The sequence below is a fragment of the Balaenoptera ricei genome, chromosome 1 (genome assembly GCF_028023285.1).
Source record: "Balaenoptera ricei isolate mBalRic1 chromosome 1, mBalRic1.hap2, whole genome shotgun sequence".
Classification (NCBI taxonomy): domain Eukaryota; kingdom Metazoa; phylum Chordata; class Mammalia; order Artiodactyla; family Balaenopteridae; genus Balaenoptera; species Balaenoptera ricei.
In genome coordinates this window covers 34,504,139-34,522,070 of record NC_082639.1, presented here as the reverse complement: position 1 = coordinate 34,522,070, position 17,932 = coordinate 34,504,139, and the positions used below count along the sequence as shown (strand labels likewise).

The 17,932-nt window shown below is 37.7% G+C and overlaps 1 protein-coding gene across 4 annotated transcripts in view; it reads left to right on the top strand.

Annotated features, from left to right (window-relative positions):
• The window catches only part of FOXJ3 (forkhead box J3), a 126,175-nt gene extending 108,932 nt beyond the window's left edge, over nucleotides 1–17,243 (top strand). For all 4 annotated transcript variants that reach the window (XM_059920001.1, XM_059919994.1, XM_059919997.1 and 1 more), the window contains 5 exons: nucleotides 1,492–1,908; nucleotides 2,950–3,051; nucleotides 3,439–3,630; nucleotides 13,843–13,950; nucleotides 14,254–17,243. In XM_059920001.1, coding sequence (XP_059775984.1) covers nucleotides 1,492–1,908; nucleotides 2,950–3,051; nucleotides 3,439–3,630; nucleotides 13,843–13,950; nucleotides 14,254–14,369 — 935 coding nt within the window. In that variant the 3' untranslated portion in view covers nucleotides 14,370–17,243. The remainder of the gene's footprint in view (nucleotides 1–1,491; nucleotides 1,909–2,949; nucleotides 3,052–3,438; nucleotides 3,631–13,842; nucleotides 13,951–14,253) is intronic.
• Nucleotides 17,244–17,932: the final 689 nt, after the last annotated feature.

Genomic DNA, 17,932 nt, shown 5'->3' with positions numbered 1-17,932 from the left:
GTTTCTTTTCATGGCTTCCCAGAAAACAACTTTACATTTATTAGTTTTACATACTGGGCTTCTGAAAGATATTTTGTTTTGTTTTATTTTAAAAACAATTTGGGATTAAAAATGTTGGTAGAGATTATATCTGGGTGCCCTCTTAAAATGTTAGGACTTTATTGGAAACAGATAATGAAATAACTGCTCTCTTTCATCTTATTGTAGTAACCCTATAGATTCCATATAAATGACATTTTTCCCAGGGTTAAGGCAAGCACTTTTATAAACTCTTCTACCTATAAAACCTTAATTTATTATGTTTTGAGATTATCTTATAATGTACTCTGATATAATTTTACTCCTGATAACAAGTATGAGAATACTTTTATTTTTGTTTAAAATTTTTGATTCTTTTATTGACTGGCAGCATGGTATGGGACTTTATTTTCATTTCATTCAAGTAAAACTTTTTTGTGTTTGGTTCAGCAAAACATTATATGTTGTCTTCTGGGATATGAAAATAGTGTAGTTATATAGAACTACATGTTGCAATAAGGTTTGTTAAAGTGAGTGTCTACCTGCAAACCAAACATACATTATTTTTAACATTAAGCACTTCTGGCCTAATCATCATTATCATCATAGCGGCTAATATTTACTGAGCTAAGCCTGCAGCCTGCACTTGTACCATGGCATGTAATCCTCACAACAACTCTACGAAGCAGGTACTATTATCATACCCATTTATAATTGAGGTAATTGTGGCTTGGAGAGGTTAATAATTCTCCAGAGTTACCAAGTGTGTAAATTGTGGTGCAGAGATTTTAATTCCTCTTTTCTGGTGTTAAGAAATATGTAATCTTAACCCCTAAACTGTGTCTATCTCAAGAATGTTCCATAAGAGTAATGAAAAAGAGCAGTGGAGATGGCTGTTTTGTTTTGCTTGGTCTTAAGGATTCTAGCCATCTTGGACTTAAAGTTTTTGGAGTAGTCAGAGAAAGAGATCAGAAATAACTGGGCTTTATTTCTACCCTCCTCTTTTGTCAAAGGTCTTCAGACCTATAGAGAACCACCCTCAATGTGACCCAACACCTCTCCCACTTTTCCCTTAACATTTTAGTCATCTTTCAAGACTCAACCCAGATACTGCCTTTTCAAGGAAGGCTTCTCTGTATTTCAGAGCCCCTTCCTAGGTAAAACGGGGAAGAAGCAGAGTTCCTGTATTCCCTCTGTATACTTTTGCCTTAGTACTTACAGTGTTGGACGTAATCTCCTCAAGTGTCTGTCTCTTCCACTGGACCACGAGCTACTTGAGGGCAGAGAATGATGTTTCTTCTTGGTAGCCCCAGAGCCCCAGGGTATGGTGGATGCTCTATCAATACTTGTTAAACTGAACCAAAATCACTTCCTGACAGCATATACCTTTGCTCTGTAAATAATTTTGCAAATGTTTGTCATAAGGTATAACTGAAATCTGACCATCAGTGTTCTTGCTTTGTCTGTTTTCAGGTTTGATGAACATCCCTTCTGAATCTTCCCAGCAGTCCCACACTTCTTGTTCCTATCAGCACTCTCCCGGCAGTACAGTGAGCTCTCACCCACACAGCAACCAAAGCAGCCTGACCAACAGTCATGGCAGTGGCCTCAACACCACGGGCAGTAATTCGGTTGCACAGGTCTCACTGTCCCACCCCCAGATGCACACACAGCCGTCTCCACATCCGTCCCATCGACCGCATGGTTTACCACAGCATCCACAGCGTCCGCAGCACCCAGCACCACACCCGCAGCAACACAGCCAGCTCCAGTCCCCTCACCCCCAGCACCCCTCTCCACACCAGCACGTACAGCACCATCCGAACCATCAGCATCAGACGTTAACACATCAGGCACCCCCTCCCCCACAACAGGTATCCTGTAATTCTGGTAAGTTTTTGTCTCCTGACGTGTGTTTGGCTAACTGTGAATTTGGATCTGTTATCTGGGGCTTATATATATTTTCTACCAATACTCTTCTTATCCATCTTTTGTGTTTCCTTGCCGTAGTCCTAGAGTTGTAAGTCCTTCAGTCTATAGATTCACCTGGATATTGTCTTGATTACAGTTTATGTGGTAACATAGGCAAACTCAGCAACCCTTGCAGGTTTTGGTTTTAACTCTTTTGTTCTTCTGGAAAACAAGTGTTTTTGTGAGCGTTTGAAAGAAGAGTGGAATGCACAGTCTGTCTGCAGTCTATTGTGATTTAGTGTGGTATAGAAGAAAGAGTATAGATTTATGTCTGAAAGACCTGTATTCGAATCTTCATTATGGCTCTTTATGACCTTTGGTGCATTAACTCTTTTGGTCTTATTATTTTGTTAGCTGTAGAACAACACTGGTATACAGTGTTGTTATGAGGATCATATTGAGGTTACAAAGTATGAAATGCCTAGTCTAGTACCTTGCATTTACGTATTCAGTGAATGTTCCCACTTTTTCTTTCTTTGCATATTCCTGCCAAGTATTTTGTTTAGAATGATAGATTCATACCCTGATTTTAAAAGAAAAAAAAATGTCTGTTGCTCTTAAGATAGGTCTTGATGGTTTCTGGTGAGATGCTTAACCGACGTTGCTCACAGACCAGGCAGTCTCTGCACTGCAGAACTGCAGAGGGTACCATAGACATAGACTACAAGGTGAATGGGGCCTCTTGGAATGCTGCAGAGTACAGCTGGCTTCAAGTCTTGGATTCATCATAGTGGCCTTGCTAAGTCATGCCTCCTCTCTAGGTTCAATTTCTTTTGTTTGTAAAATACAGGGAAATAATACCTTTCCTGCCTGTCTCACAGAGCAGATTGCCCCAGTGCATGATATAATGGGTTTGAATCCATTTGTAAAACTGGATTGGGATCGGCCAATATCAGGAGTAAAGCCAGCTCAAACTTTCGCTATCCAAGATTTATAATATTGCCAATATTATTTTTATAGGTGTTTCAAATGATTGGTATGCAACACTTGATATGCTAAAAGAAAGCTGTCGAATCGCCAGCAGTGTTAATTGGTCAGATGTAGACCTTTCACAGTTCCAAGGTGAGTATTGGTTCCTTCTCACTTATAACCAAATACACATATCATGTGTTTTTGAATAGATTTTAAGTCTCTTTTTAGTGGAAATAAGCATCTCCTTATATAGTGTTTCTTTTGCAGTTGGTAGTATGCTTAAAAACAACACTTTGCAAAATTCGTAATTAAGCCTTTCAGCCAGTTGATGTAGCGGAGGTTCACAGACAAGAGTTCTGAAGGAAATCTGGCCACATTTAAAAGAATCAGACTTTGAATAATTTTTAAAATGTCATTCTTCATTGCATGGGCAGAAGATTACCAGTGGAAATTTTGAGGGCTGGAAAAAAGAAGTGCTGTTTTCTTTGCAGTGTTTGCAGAACCATGCTAACTGTATTTCTAATGCTTTCCTCATAGGTTTGATGGAGAGTATGAGACAGGCAGATCTCAAGAACTGGTCTTTAGATCAGGTTCAATTTGCTGATCTCTGTTCTTCTCTTAATCAGTTCTTTACACAAACTGGCCTTATCCACTCACAGAGTAATGTTCAGCAGAATGTCTGTCATGGTGCCATGCATCCAACAAAACCTTCCCAACACATTGGAACAGGTATGGATTTAATTATCTTCTTGATTTTCTCTTTTTCTCATTCATATGAAATTCAGTAACTGTCTGGGGCAACTTGATATGTCATTAATGATAGCAGTGATGCATTTATATCTTTTTATTTCTAAGAAATGAATGAAATCAAGTAATTTTTTTAAGATATATCTTAGAAAAATTGAGATAAAAGAGGCTATGTTTTTCTGTCATGATTTACATGATTATTTTATTGTTTATAATTGACTTTCCTTTGTGAACTTTAACCTTTCAAGTTACCAAACAAGAATTAAATGTCTTAAAGATATGTACATTTTAATTTTAATAAGAACATAGTTATGAGATGTTACCAATTTAAATTTGTATAGACTTGCAATGAAAATCAACACATCTTTATATATCTTCTAAGAATGTTAAAAAAAAATTTAAAGTTCAGAGTGTATATGAAGAGTATACATAACGGTAGTCTCATTTATGTTTTGCTCTGGACTCAAAATTTGTGCTTTGTATTTTTTCATCTCACTTTCTTCCTTTATTTTTTACCCTTGTAGCCATCTCGTTTACTCTGATTGCAGAGCCTACAATTTTCTCAAGTTTACATTCTGTGTTTAATATCCAAGTTCTTTCTCTCTTCATTTTAATTTCTTGATGCCTTTATCTCCATGTTGACTTCTTTTCTGTACATTGTCTTGTTTTTAGAGTTGATGCTAAAAAGCTCTCTTTTCTATCCTGAGTGGCTTCCTTCAGTCATTATCCTAAATTATTTCACATAATTGGTCTTTCTAAGTTCTCAAGATCCCTAGTCCTTTTTGTGAAATCTTCATTTGTGAAATCTTCTTTTGATACAAAAGAAATCTTCCATCTTTGCTTCTTCCACTTGAATAGCTTACCTAACTTGAAAGTCTCAGTGGTTGTGTGATTTTGGTGACTTATTCATTTCATAAATCATATTCATAGAAGAGCCTCATTCAATGCCTGGCATATATAGGAGGTACTTAGTATTAACTGAATTTATTGAATGCCCTCTATGTGCCAGATACTAAGCCACTAAACTCTTTTTTTTAATAACTCTTAAGCTTCTCTCTCTCTCTCTCTCTCTCTCCTTTTGTCACTTCTTTTTTGGTTCCTGTTAAAATAAATTTCAAAAAATTTATTTTTATTGTGGTAAAATACACATAACATAAAATTCACTGTCCCAATCATCCTTAAGTGTGCAGTTCAGTGGTATTTAAATACATTCATAATGTCATAATGTTGTGCAACTATCAACACCATCCATCTCCATAACTCTTTTCATTTTTGTAAAGCAGATACTCTGTACTTATTCAACAAGACCTCTCCACCCATTTCATCCCTTCCCCAGCCCGTGGCAACCAACATTCTACTTTTTGTGTCTTGAGTTTTAACTATTCTAAGTACCTCATATAAGTGGAATCATACAGTGTGTGTCTCTTTGTGGCTGTCACTTAGCATAATGTCTTCAAGGTTCATCCATATTGTAGCATATGTTAGAATTTTCTTCATTTTTAAGGCTGAATGTATGTATAAGGCTATTTTTAAGGCTATTGTATATATAATATATACCACATTTTGCTTAACCATTCATCTGTTAATGAACACTTGGGTTGCTGCCATGTTTCAGCTATTGTGAATAATGTTGCTGTGAGCATGAGTGTACAGATCTTTTCAAGACCCTGCTTTCAGTTATTTTGGGTATATACTCAGAAGTGGAATTGCTAGATCTTACGGCAATTCTATGTTTCATTTTTTGAGGAACCATCATACTGTTTTTTGCAGCAGCTGTACCATTTTACATTTCCACTAACAGTCATAAGGGTTCCATTTTCTCTATATCCTCACCAACATTTGTTATTTTCTTTTCTTATTTTTGAATAGTAGCTATTCCAGTGGAATCTCATTGTAGTTTTGATTTGCATTCACTGATGGTTAATGATGTTGAGCATCTTTTCATCTTCTTATTGGCAGTTTTTATATCTTCTTTGAGAAATGTCCTTTGCCCATTTCTTGATTGGGTTTTTGTTGCTGCTGAGTTTTAGGAATTCTCTATATTTCTGGGTATTAACTCCTTACCAGATATATGATTTGTAAATATTTTCTCCCATTCTTTTGTTTTCTTTTTTACTGTGTTGTTAGTGTCTTTTTTTTTTCTTCTTTTATTGTGTATGCCTTTGGTATAGTATCCAAGAAATCATTATGGAATTCAATGTCATGAAGCTCTTGCCCTCTGTTTTCTTCTAAGAGTTTTAAAGTTTTAGGTCTTACATGTAAGTCTGACCCATTTTGAGTGAATTTTTGTATATGGTGTTATATAAGGGTCCAATTTCTTTTGTGCGTGGATATCCAATTTTCCTATTACCATTTCTTGAAAGACTGTCTTTTCCCCATTGAATGGTGTTGACACCTTGTCAAAAATCATTTTGACTATATATGTGTGTATTGCTGGGTTCTCTATTCTGTTCCATTGGTCTTACGCCAGTACACTGTCTGACTGTAGTAGCTTTGTAGTAAGTTTTGAAATCAGTAAGTGTGAGTCTTCCAGCTTTGCTGTTCTTTTTCAGGATAGTTTTGGCTATTCACAGTCCCATGAGCTTCCATATGAATTTTAGGATGGGATTTTCTATTTCTGCCAAAAAAGTCATTGAGATTTTTGATATGGATTACATTGAATCTGTAGATTGCTTTGACATCTTAACGATATTGTCTTGCAGTCCATGAACATGAGATGCATTTCTATTTATTTACGTCTTCTTTAATTCCTTCAGCAATGTTTTTTAGTTTTCATTGTACAAGTTTTTCATCTCTGTAATTAATGTATTCCTCAGTAGTTTATTCTTTTTGATCTCATTGAAAAATGGAATTGTTTTTGTAATTTCCTTTTCAGATTGTTCATTGTTTGTATATAGAAATGTGACTGAATTTTGCATGTTGACTTTGTATCCTACTACTTTGCTGAATTCATTTATTCTAACAGTTTTTCTGTGTGTAGCCTTTAGGGATTTTTATGTATGAGATTATATCTGTGAACAGAGATAAATTTACTTCTCCCTTTTTAGTTTGAATGCATTTTATTTCTCTTTCTTGCCTAATTGCTCTGCCTAGAACTTCCAGTACTATGTTGAATAGAAGTGGTGAAAATGGACATCTTTGCTTTGTTCCTGATCTTAGAGGAAAAGCTTTCAGTCTTTCACCACTGAATATGATGTTCACTATGGGATTTTTCATACGTGGCTTTTGTTATGTTGAAGTAGTTTCCTTCTACTCCTAATTTGTTGAGTGTTTTTATCATGAAAGGTGTTGACTTTTGTCAAATACTTTTTCTGTGTCAGTTGAGATGATCATGTGGGTTTTTGCCCCCTTCATTCTATTAATGTGGTATATTACACTGGTCAGTTTTCATATGTTGAACTGTTCTTGTATTCCAGGAATAAATCTCACTTGGTCATGCATGGTGTGCATAATCCTTCTATTATGTTATTGAATTCATTTTGCTGTTGTCTTGAGAATTTTTGCATCAAGGTTCATAAGGGATATTGGTCTGTAGTTTTAGTTCTTCTTTAAGTGTTTGGTAGAATTCACCTGTGAAGCCATCAGATCCAGAGATTTTCTTTGTACAGGAAATTTTTGATTAAGTATTCAGTCTTCTTACTCGTTATAGGTCTACTCAGATTTTGTCTTTCTTCATGATTCAGTCTGTGTTGATATTGTGTTTCTAGGAATTTGTCTGTTTCATCTAAGTTGTCCAGTTTGTTGGTTTACAGTTGTTCAGAGAACTCTCTTATCCTTTTTATTTCTGTAGAATCAATAGTAATGTCACCACTTTCAATTCTCATTTTAGTAATTTGAGTCGTTTTTTTCTTAGTCCATTTAGTTTAAAGGTTTGTCACCTTTGTTGATTTTTTTTCAAATAACCAACTTTTGGTGTTAAAGATTTTTCTCTAATGTTTTTCTGTTCTCTATTTTGTTTATCTCTGCTCTAATCTTCATTATTTCTTCCTTTCTGTTAGCTTTGGGTTTTGTTTCTTCTTCTTTTTTAGGTCTGTTTTTTAATGTAAGTCTTTATAGCTATAAATTTCCCCCTTAACACTGCTTTTGCTGTTTCGTGTAAGCTTTGGTATGTTGTATTTTTGTTTTCCTTCATCTCTAAGTATGTTCTTATTCCCCTTGTAATTTCTGCTTTAATCCATTGGTTAAGTGTGTGTTGTTTAATTTCCACAAATCTGATAATTTCCATTTTTACTTCTGTTTTTGATTTCTATCTTCATCCTGCTGTGGTCAGAGAAGATACTTTGTATGGTACCTATCATTTAAAATCTATTGAGACTTGATTTGTAGCCTAACATATGGTCTGTTCTGGAAAATGTCCCATGTGCACTTGAGAAGAATGTGTATGCTGTTGTTGTTGGGTAGAATGTTCTATATATGCCTGTTTAGATCAGGTTGATTTATTGTGTTAAATCCTCTGTTTGCTTATCTTTCTGTCTGGTTATTCTATCCATTATTGAGATAATGGGTCTTTAAGTCTCCAACTGTAATTGTAGAGCTGTTTATTTCTCCTTTCAGTTCTGTCAGTTTTTGCTTCGTATGCTTTGCAGTATGTTATTAGGTGCATAAATGTTTGTAATTGTTCTGTCTTCTTGCTGTATTGCACCTTTTGTTGATATATAATGTCCTTCTTTACAAGAAGTAAGACTTCACAAGACATCTCTTGTAACATTTTTTGATTTAAAGTCTATTTCGTCTCATATTAGTACAACAATCCCTGTTCTCCTTTGGTTACTATTTGCATGGAATATCTTTTTTCATCCTTTCACTTTCAATCTGTTTGTGTCTTTGGATCTCACGTGAGTCTTCTATAGTCAGCATATGGTTGGATCATGTGTTCTTATCCATTCTGCCAATTCTGTCTTTTGATTGGAGGGTTTAATCCATTTATATTTAAAAGAATTACTGGTAAGCAGTGACTTCTGTGTTTTGCTATTTCTTTGCTATGCCTTGTAGCTTTTTTGTCCCTTATTTCCTGCATTACTGTCTTCTTTTGTGTTTAGTTGATTTTTTGTAGTGAAATGTTTAAATTCCTTTCTCCTTTCTTCTTGTGTATATTCTGTAGCTCTTTGTGGTTACCTTGGGGATTGCATTTAACATCCTAAAGTTACAACACTCTAATTTGAATTTATACCAATGTAACTTCTATAACATAACTCTGCTCCTTTTCGGCTCCACCTCCACCTCTTTTGGTTGTTGATGTCTCAAAATTACATTTTTCTACATTGTGTGGCCCAAAACATAGACTAATAATTATTTCAAATTCATTAATCTCTTAAATCATGTAGAAAACAATATGTGAAGTTAAAAGCCAAAGTTACAATAATATGAGCTTTTATACTAATAGTTTTTAGAAAACATTTTAGCCTCTTAAATCATGTATAGAACAAAAAGTGGAGTTAAAAATCATTGTTATGATAATGCTATCTCTATAATTGCCCATGTATTTACCTTCATTGAGCTCTTTACTTTTTTCATATGGCTTTGTGTTACTGTGTAGTGTCCTTTCATTTCTTTCTGCAGGACTCTCTTGAGCATTATCTTCCAGGGCAGGTCTAACAGTAACAAACTCTCTTAGCTTTTATTTATCTGGGAATGTTTTAATTTCTCCCTCACTCTTGAAAGGACACTTTTACCAGGTATAGGATTCTTTGTTGACACTTTCCTTTTAGCACTTTGAATAGATTGGCCCACTACCTCTGGCCTGTAAAATTTCTGATGAGAAGTCTGCTTATAATCTTATTGAGGATCCCTTATATGTGACAAGTCACTTCTCTCTTGCTGCTTTCAGGATTCTCTCTATATCTTTGAAAATGTGATTATAATGTGTCTTGGTGTGGGTCCCATTGACTTCATCTTACCTGGAGTTCGCTGAGCTTCTTGGATGTTTATATTCCTGTCTTTCATCAAATTTGGGAAGTTTTCAGCTCTCATTTGTTCAGATATTCTTTCGGCCCCCTCTTCTCTCTCTTCTCCTAGGACTCCCGCAATGCATAATTGGTCTGCTTGATAGTGTCTCATAGGTCCCTTAGGCGCTGTTTGCTTTTCTTCAGTCTTTTTTCTTTCTGTTAATCAGCCTGGATAATTTCCATTGTCCTATCCTATCTTCACATTTGCTGATTCTTTCTTCTGCCTGCTCTTCTTTGAGTCCCTTAAGTGAATTTTTAATTTCAGTTATTGTAATTTTCAGTTCCAGAATTTCTTTTTGGTTTCTTTTTATGTTTTCTGTCTCTTTGTTGATATTTCATTGTGTTCATGCATTGCTTTCTTAATTTTCTCCACATCTTCCTTTAGTCTTTGAACATCTGTAAAGCTGTTTTAAAATCTTTGTGTAGTAGATCTGCCTTTAGGATTTTTTTCAAGGACAGTTTCTGTGGATTTGTTTTTGCTTTGAATGGGCCATACTTTCCTGTTTATTTTTATGCCTTGTGATTTTTTTGTTGTTGTTGTTGAAAACCATATACACTTGAATCTGTTAATGTGATACCTGTGGAAATCAGATTCTTCCTCTTCCCAAGGGTTTGCAGGATTTTGTTACTGGTTTTGTTTTTTTGATTGTTACAGGCTATCCTTGTGCTGAGGATCAACTTAAGGTTTAAACTTAAGATCTTTTCAGGTTTTCTCTGAGCCTGTGCTTTTTCTTTTGGCATGGGTGGTCACTTTCTAACTTTCCCTGGATATGCAGTTGTTTTTCAGTATCCTAGTCTTTAATGTCTGGCTCCCAGAGGGGAAAAAAGAAAAGAAAGAGGGGAAAGGGGACAGCAGCCCTTTAAATCTCCTGGAAATCAGTTCAGCCAGAGGAGAGGAGCTTGCAGTGTTGGGGGGAGATGCAGCAATAATGGCCACCCTCCTTTTTGTCTGCACCTCTGTAATCAGAAGCAACAATCAGTGCTCAGAGCACAGACCCCCAGTATTTGGTGGACAGTACCCTTTTTCCTACACTGGCTCCTGTAGGGTTTGTATAAGCTGTTCCAGCTGCTTGCCATGGGGGTAGGAGTGAGGGGATACATAGCTATATCTGTGCTAAGAGCTGAAATTCACCAAAATTAACTGCAATTTGCCAACCAAGCCTTCTTCTGCAAGTTGTGAACCTTCTATAGAGAGTCCAGAGTTGCAAACTAGTTATGTTAGATTTTACCCATGCAATTTTATCTAGATTCTTGTTCCACCATCTTCCCAGAATTCTCCCTATCTTCATGTTTAAGTATCAAGATCTTTATGATTTGGCATGTATTTTTACTTATTTGTCTTCTTCCATTCCATCTTTTTAATCTATTCTTCTACGTGGACAGCTTATCTTTGGTCCTCTGATAGGTTCTAAGCCTGTAATTTGTCCCTTTCAGGACACATCACTTACTTTTCTAGCTTGCTTGAAGTCCTAGACCAGGTGTGCCATACTTTGTCCATTGTCTCTTGGTTCTCCTCTCTTCCTTTCTTTCCCTGTTCAACCAAAATTGTCCCTTCTAAGTGCTGCCACATTCTCTTTTCCAAATCACCTTAAACCATTTCAGTCAACCTTAAAAGTACTAAGTGAATTTGAGTAGTTTATATGTACATCAATATGCATGTGTGTTTGGGGGTGAGCCCCTGTGTTGCTCAGATTGTTGCCTTCAGATCAGGGAATTCTAGGAAAGACAGGTAGAAGAAGATGTGGGTCAGTCTTAAGAGAAGGCCATTTCAGAAGGCCATTGTACATGCTAGCCAGTAGCTGTCCTTTCTGCAATTTCAAAGCTGTATGGTGAAACAAGACTTTCTTCAATTTTGTGGCCTAAATTTCTAAGAAAGGTCCAAAAGTACCTTTTGATTTTGGAACTGGGTACTCTTGGTCATGGAAAAAGCACTTTCCATCTGCTGCTGTCCTCTGTCAGAGTGGCCAGACATCTCTTCTAGATTCTCTCTAGGCTGAGATCCTGGGTTATTTCCCTAAAGCCCTTTGTTAGTAGACTTCTGTGGTCATCTCTACTTGATCCTTGACCTTGATTATTTGGTTCTGGTTTTTATGATTCTCTTGATTTTTTCTGCCATCTTTCCCTTTTATTGCCAGCACTTCCTTTCCCTCTAGGGTCCCCCCAACTCCTTCTTGATTCTCAGTGCTACTCCATTCATAGCCTGGCAGATGCAGAAGACCTATAGTTTTCCCTCAGTGTTTATTTGTCTCCCAATTTCCTTCCCCTTTAGTCTTTTCCTTCTGAGTCAAAAGAACTTTAATGAGCCCTGGCCTGCCAAGCCATGTTGACCTTTGTCAGCACTTTGTGTGATCAGCTCTGGTGTTAAGTATCTATCACCTCATGCCTGCTGATGTCTATTCACAAACATTCAGGGTTTTTGTTTTTGGTTTTGTTTTTTAATTAAAATTAAAAAAAAAAATTTTTGGCTGCATTGGATCTTTGTTGCTGCACACTGGCTTTTTCTAGTTGCAGTGAGTGGGGGCTACTCTTCGTTGCAGTGCGTGGGTTTCTCATTTTGGTGGCTTCTCTTGTTGCGGAGCACAGGCTCTGGGCGCATGGGCTTCAGTAGTTTTGGCACGTGGGCTCAGTAGCTGTGGCTCGCGGTCTAATCCAGTAGGTGAGGAAATGAGACGAGAGAAAATGAGAAAGAACCAGGAACAGAACCCAAGAGTTCTGACTTCCAGCCACTGCCTCCCAAGATAACATGCCTTTTTATAGTAAAGTTTAAAATCAGAAGTGATCTCTCTGACCAATTTACCATACTGAAGATTTAGGAAGAAAAGAAGAGAAAAGTTATACTAATAAAATTATACTAAGTTACAGCTCTAGTATATTTTTGCAGGAGAAAAAATGTGATCAGCCTTCATATTCGTGGCTGATGTACCTTTTAAAGGCTGCATTCGGCTAGAGGGGCTGCCCTCCTCTGAGTAATATGGTCATTCACTTACCAATGACTTCCCAGCCTCCATCCTGCAAAATCTTAGCTCTCTTTCCTACTTATCCTTAACAACTCAAGTCATAAGACAAAACCTAATTTTTATTGGAGATTAATCTGTTTTTATATATTTTTTTTTCATTTCTCTTTTTTTGGCTTAGTAATTCTTACCTTAAAGGAGGAGACAGTCTGACTTTCCAGTGGCAGGTGGAAACTTGTGAGCAGCCAAATACAGTGTGCCCTACCATGAATATAAAACGAAGATTTTTCTTCCCTTTCTAATTTCTTCTGGGAAAATGATTGCTGTTTTCTAGTTTGATTACAGCATTCCTAGAATGCAATTATAGTTTGTGTGAAACATTAGAATACCTTAGGGAAATAGCCTTTCCAGAATTCTGGATGTTTCATATAATATAAACCAGTGTTATGGTGGTTCTTCCCCAGGAGTTGTTGTGGAAGGTTGCATGATTTTTCCTCCCCTCCCTTTCTATTTTGCATTAGGATGCAATGTAATTGACATTCTGGAGTTATTATACTTGATGGCTGCTGTCAGTGAAAGCATATTAACTTAAGAACCTTCTGAAATGCTGTTTAAATGAGATCTATGTTTCCCATCTACACATCTTCTAAATAATATGTTTTTAATCACCTTTGATATAGCTCTTTCACTTTATGCAAATCTTTCCTGTCACTTTGTGCCTCCAGTCACTTTGTTAATCAGCTAGGGCACACTTAGGTCTGCTTTAAGGATGAGAAAATCAGGGCAATAGAGACAACCATTACTGGAAAGAGCCCGTGAGTTAGGAGAACTGAATTCTAGCCCTACGCCCTGTCAAACTGATGTGTCTTTGGGCAAGTCTTCTCAGCCTTCTGAGCCTCTGTTGCCTCATCCATAAAATGGGGGTAATCCCTGTCTTGCCTTCACTGTGGGTCTAGGGGGAGACTCAGATGAAGTAATGGGATATGAAAATGCTCTTGAACTATAATGAGGTATGTAACAACAACAGACATAACTTACCTACGAGCTTCCAGAGAGTTAGAGGCAGTGCCAGAATTAGTACCAGTGTACTCACACCCAGCCTGGCACCATGTTTGAAAATCCAGCACCACCTTTGGCAGAGTTTTAGCATCTAAAAGGAGTGATTTTTCCTTCCCTTTTCTTCCTCACTTTACTGGCTTAATTTAGTTTTAGGTAACAATTCTATTAAGATTTTTATGTTTGATTTGCTTTACTTATGGTACTATGTTTTCCTTCTGTCTTCTCGATCTGATTAGGAAATTTGTACATAGACTCCAGGCAAAATCTCGCTCCTTCAGTGATGCCTCCCCCTGGTTATCCTCACATCCCGCAGGCACTCAGCACTCCAGGAACAACAATTGCAGGTAGTTTGGGGTGTGGTGTGTTGGGGTTGGTACTCGGAGTTTAATATTGAAAAAGGCTTTAGCTGTCCCGACAGGGAAGGAGGCTGCCTCAGGAGGGGGTGAACTCCCTGTTTCAGAGGGGTGGGGTGTAGAATACCTGTAAGATGAGGATCATAAGAGCCACCTTGTAGAGGCTTCTGGGTGGGTAAGTGAGAGCATATGCACTGAGTTCCTGGCGCACATAGGAAGTGTTCAGTAGATGTGTGTTTCTTTCTTCCTTTATCCTCTCCCAAGTCACTGCTGACATTGCCTCCTTCCTTCCAGGCCATCACGGAGCCATGAACCAGCAGCACATGATGCCTTCCCAAGCCTTCCAGATGCGGCGCTCTCTGCCTCCAGATGACATCCAGGATGACTTTGATTGGGATTCAATTGTGTAGAGCTTGTTTCTCAAGGCACCAGACAGACCCAAGCGTTACCTTTCTGTGCAGTGAAGGGAAAGGTTTGAGAGTATCCAGTTGAGAAAACAAAGTTTCTAATCATTTTACCAATGTTATCGAAATTTTTTTTGAAGACAATCAGAAAGATTTTAGCTGGATAACTTACTGCTTTTATCTGACCCAGACAAGTACTACATGTTTGTCTCCCTGCCAGCTGCCCTATGTAGCTCCTAATTGTTGTGTGATTTGAACGGCTTTTGCATATTTGTGTCGGTTTGATGTTGACCACAAGTGCCAGACTGATTTTTCAGGCAGAGCCTATTTTGCTGCAAGCAGTTTATAGATGCATATGTGTAAATACATGTACAAAAATTATTGAAAGGCTTCAATTTTTTCTAATTGGATTATTATGTCTTGAAAAGGAAGTTACTGTGAGTTTTTATTCCTTGTTAGGCTATTTTTGGCAGGATGCTTTTAACTGATGTAGGCAACTGAAAGGAAATAGATTTTTTCAAAGCCCAGTTCCCCTTATTTAATCTTTTTCGGAAATGTGAGTATTGAGTTCTACTCAGTAAGCCAGAGAACCCGGAGTTTGATACTCTCCAAACAGTCCAAAGGGGCATGTTGTTCCTGAGCAGCATGAAGGACTGACCGAATGTTTTTTTGATGCCTGGGGGATTCTAGAGTTCATGTTGCACCGTGTCAGCATCTGTTTTTCTAAGTCTGCATCGTATGCCAGTTCTAAATGTGTTTGATTAGAAGCTGGGCACTCCTTGGCTTTTGAAACAAATCAGTGTCTCCACATTCACTTATGTATTTATTATTCAAAAGTGTTATTTTAATATTTATTGCTATCTTCTGTGAATGCTCAACTCCTCTTGGGTTCATTAAGGAGAAATGCAGTGTCTGAAAGCACAGAATTATTTTTCTTGATAAGAGTTTACAGACAAGACAATCAGAGAGAGATTGTGTCATTCTCTTTATCATTACTCCTGCCATGTGAGTATATTCTCTATCTTTGCATTCCTGCTAATTGAGACTTATTTGCTAAGTAGGATTTTCTGGAATTTGAATCAGAGTTCATTTGGGCAACAGAACAGCAGGGCAGTGTTTGTATAGCAAGTTTCCCCCTCATTCTCTTTCCATTTAGGAAGCACTGAAAGGAGGGTAGAGCCACACATGGATTTTATTTGCCTCAGTCTTCAGTGCAGTTACTGTTGAGTGGCCTGCTGTTTCTGTTGTCCTGTGTGTCTGTGTATGCATGACGTTTGGTTCCTTTCTTTGAAATGCAGCCTGCCTCTTAGGGGTTTTTATTAGTTGTTTGTTTTTTGTTTTGTTTTATTTCACAGTTACTTTGCATGGATTGATTGTCTTAGTTTTGCAATGAAACTAAGAGAAATGAGATTTCTTTTTTTAATGAATAGATTTTGAATTGGTTCTTTAAACCAGAAAAAAAAAAGCAGAATTTTTCAGTTCTAATGGCAAAACGATGTTCCATCAAATCAAGGAGTACTAACTGCTCGCTGGTTGCTTTTTAGCATCTCTAGTCTCCATCAGCCATGCTTATTAAGTCACTTTAATTACCCTTACTGATTTCTGTGGTTGAGTCATCTCTACTTGAACTAAACAAACACCTTTGTTTCTCTGTGTGTGTATGTGAGAGTGTTTGCGAACGTCTTTGGGTATTTTTTCTAGTGGAGTGTTGCCTTGAATGAATCACTGGGAAGCCAGCCATGGTAAAGGCTGGTGAGGTTGGGGAGAAGGGAAAGGCTTTATATTCCTGTTGTTTGGATCCTGCTTGGCATGAAAAAGGAAACTCAGTTCCAGCCCCTTGGATCAGTAAAAATCAGAGGATTCTGGAAAGGCAGCCAGCCAATCAAGATGAGATAGCAGCCTGCAGAGTAAAAGCTCGGAAAAAAGGGGGTGATTCTCAGTAGTCTGCTCAAATCACAGTTCTCTAGATACCAAAATAGCTGTTTTGAGACTATAAATTGTGTGGGTAGCAGTGTGCACTTTAAACAATTTGGGTATTAGAATGCAGTAGCTTATACTGAGTGATTCAAGTAGAAACCGCTGATGAAGATGTTACAAATTGTGTGAAGCTAATTTCCCATTTGGCAGTCATTTACTGATTTGCAGTGATCAATATTTTTGTGAGAATTTAAACTTACCATGAATGGCCCTGGAGGCAGAGCCTCCATCCAGACCCATCCCACACTGGTGATTCATGTGGCCAGGGAGCCCAGGACAGGCTTTCTCACGGGCTCCGGCCAGACAAGGCTCCCTAGTGAGGTGCAGAGCATCCCTCTAGTGGCCATCTCAGTTGGTAGTTGTAAATGCAGGGCAAGTTCTGTCCTGGGCTTAAATTGACTGAAGACTTTTGGGGAAAAGAATCTTAAATGCATATCATCAAATGGGGGTACTCTGTCCAGGAGAATAATCCGACTGGCATTTGTGGCAGTTTTTGAAATGTAAATGTATTCATGTATGTTCTTGTAAATACATGTCTCTCAGATGTCCTTTGAAGTGGGAGGGAATCAATCTGGGGATTATTTCAAATGGAATAGAGTATTTTGATATTGTTCATTCAGAGGGTGATGTGTACATATCTATATTGTATATATGTGATGAAAATGCATTGGCTTTTTGTGCAAACACAGTCTGCTCTCTGTACTGCTGTTGGACAGTCAGTGTTTTAATGTTTCTACAGTTTTGCTATTGCACGATTTCATATTTTGCCTCTATGATGAACGGCACCCATTCTTTGTAACTGTTCAGTGCTGTAAAGAAATATCCCAAGTGTCATTAGGATTGTTGCTGCCAGAAGTGATATGCATGAATGGCACTTAAAATAAATATATTATGTTAACTCTATTTACAACACCGATTGGTCTGTGTCATTTGCTGCAGTTGAGGGAACAAGATTGGAGCTAGTCCAGAAACAGAAAGCCTGGAGTTAGTCATTCCTTGGGGTCTCAGAGATTGTGTCCCATGTACTGCTGCCTGAGAACAGTCATTGCTGCTGTTTATTGAACATCTCACTTGCTCTGTGAACTTGAGGAAATTATTTCATTTGTCTGAGCTTCATTTTCCTCATTTACAGTGCCTATAAAATGAGAATAATACCTACCTCCTAGAGTTGTAGAGGGATTAAATTAATTAAGGCATTTAGAACAGCATCTGGAACATAAAAAGTACTCAGTATGTGCCACGTGCTGTGCTAAGTAGATATTGTTATCCTCATCTTACATATGGGAACAACTCAAGTTAGAGGTATAATGGCTTCCCCAGATCCTTTGTTGGCAAGTGGTAGAGCTAAGGTTTGAATCCAGATCATTTGACTCCAACGTCATGTTTTTACACCATCCTCTATTACTTCCAGTGGAATACCCCTGTCCCTACCCCTACCCTGGACCCTAGTCTTGCCCCCAGCACTGGCTTCCCAGAGTGCTCTTTCCAAAAGGTGAAAGTGGAGCCTCTTAACATTTGCTGAGCCCACACTGTGTCAGCCCTTCCCATGAGAAATCTAGAGGTGAAAAAGCCACAGTTTCTGGCTGTAGGGG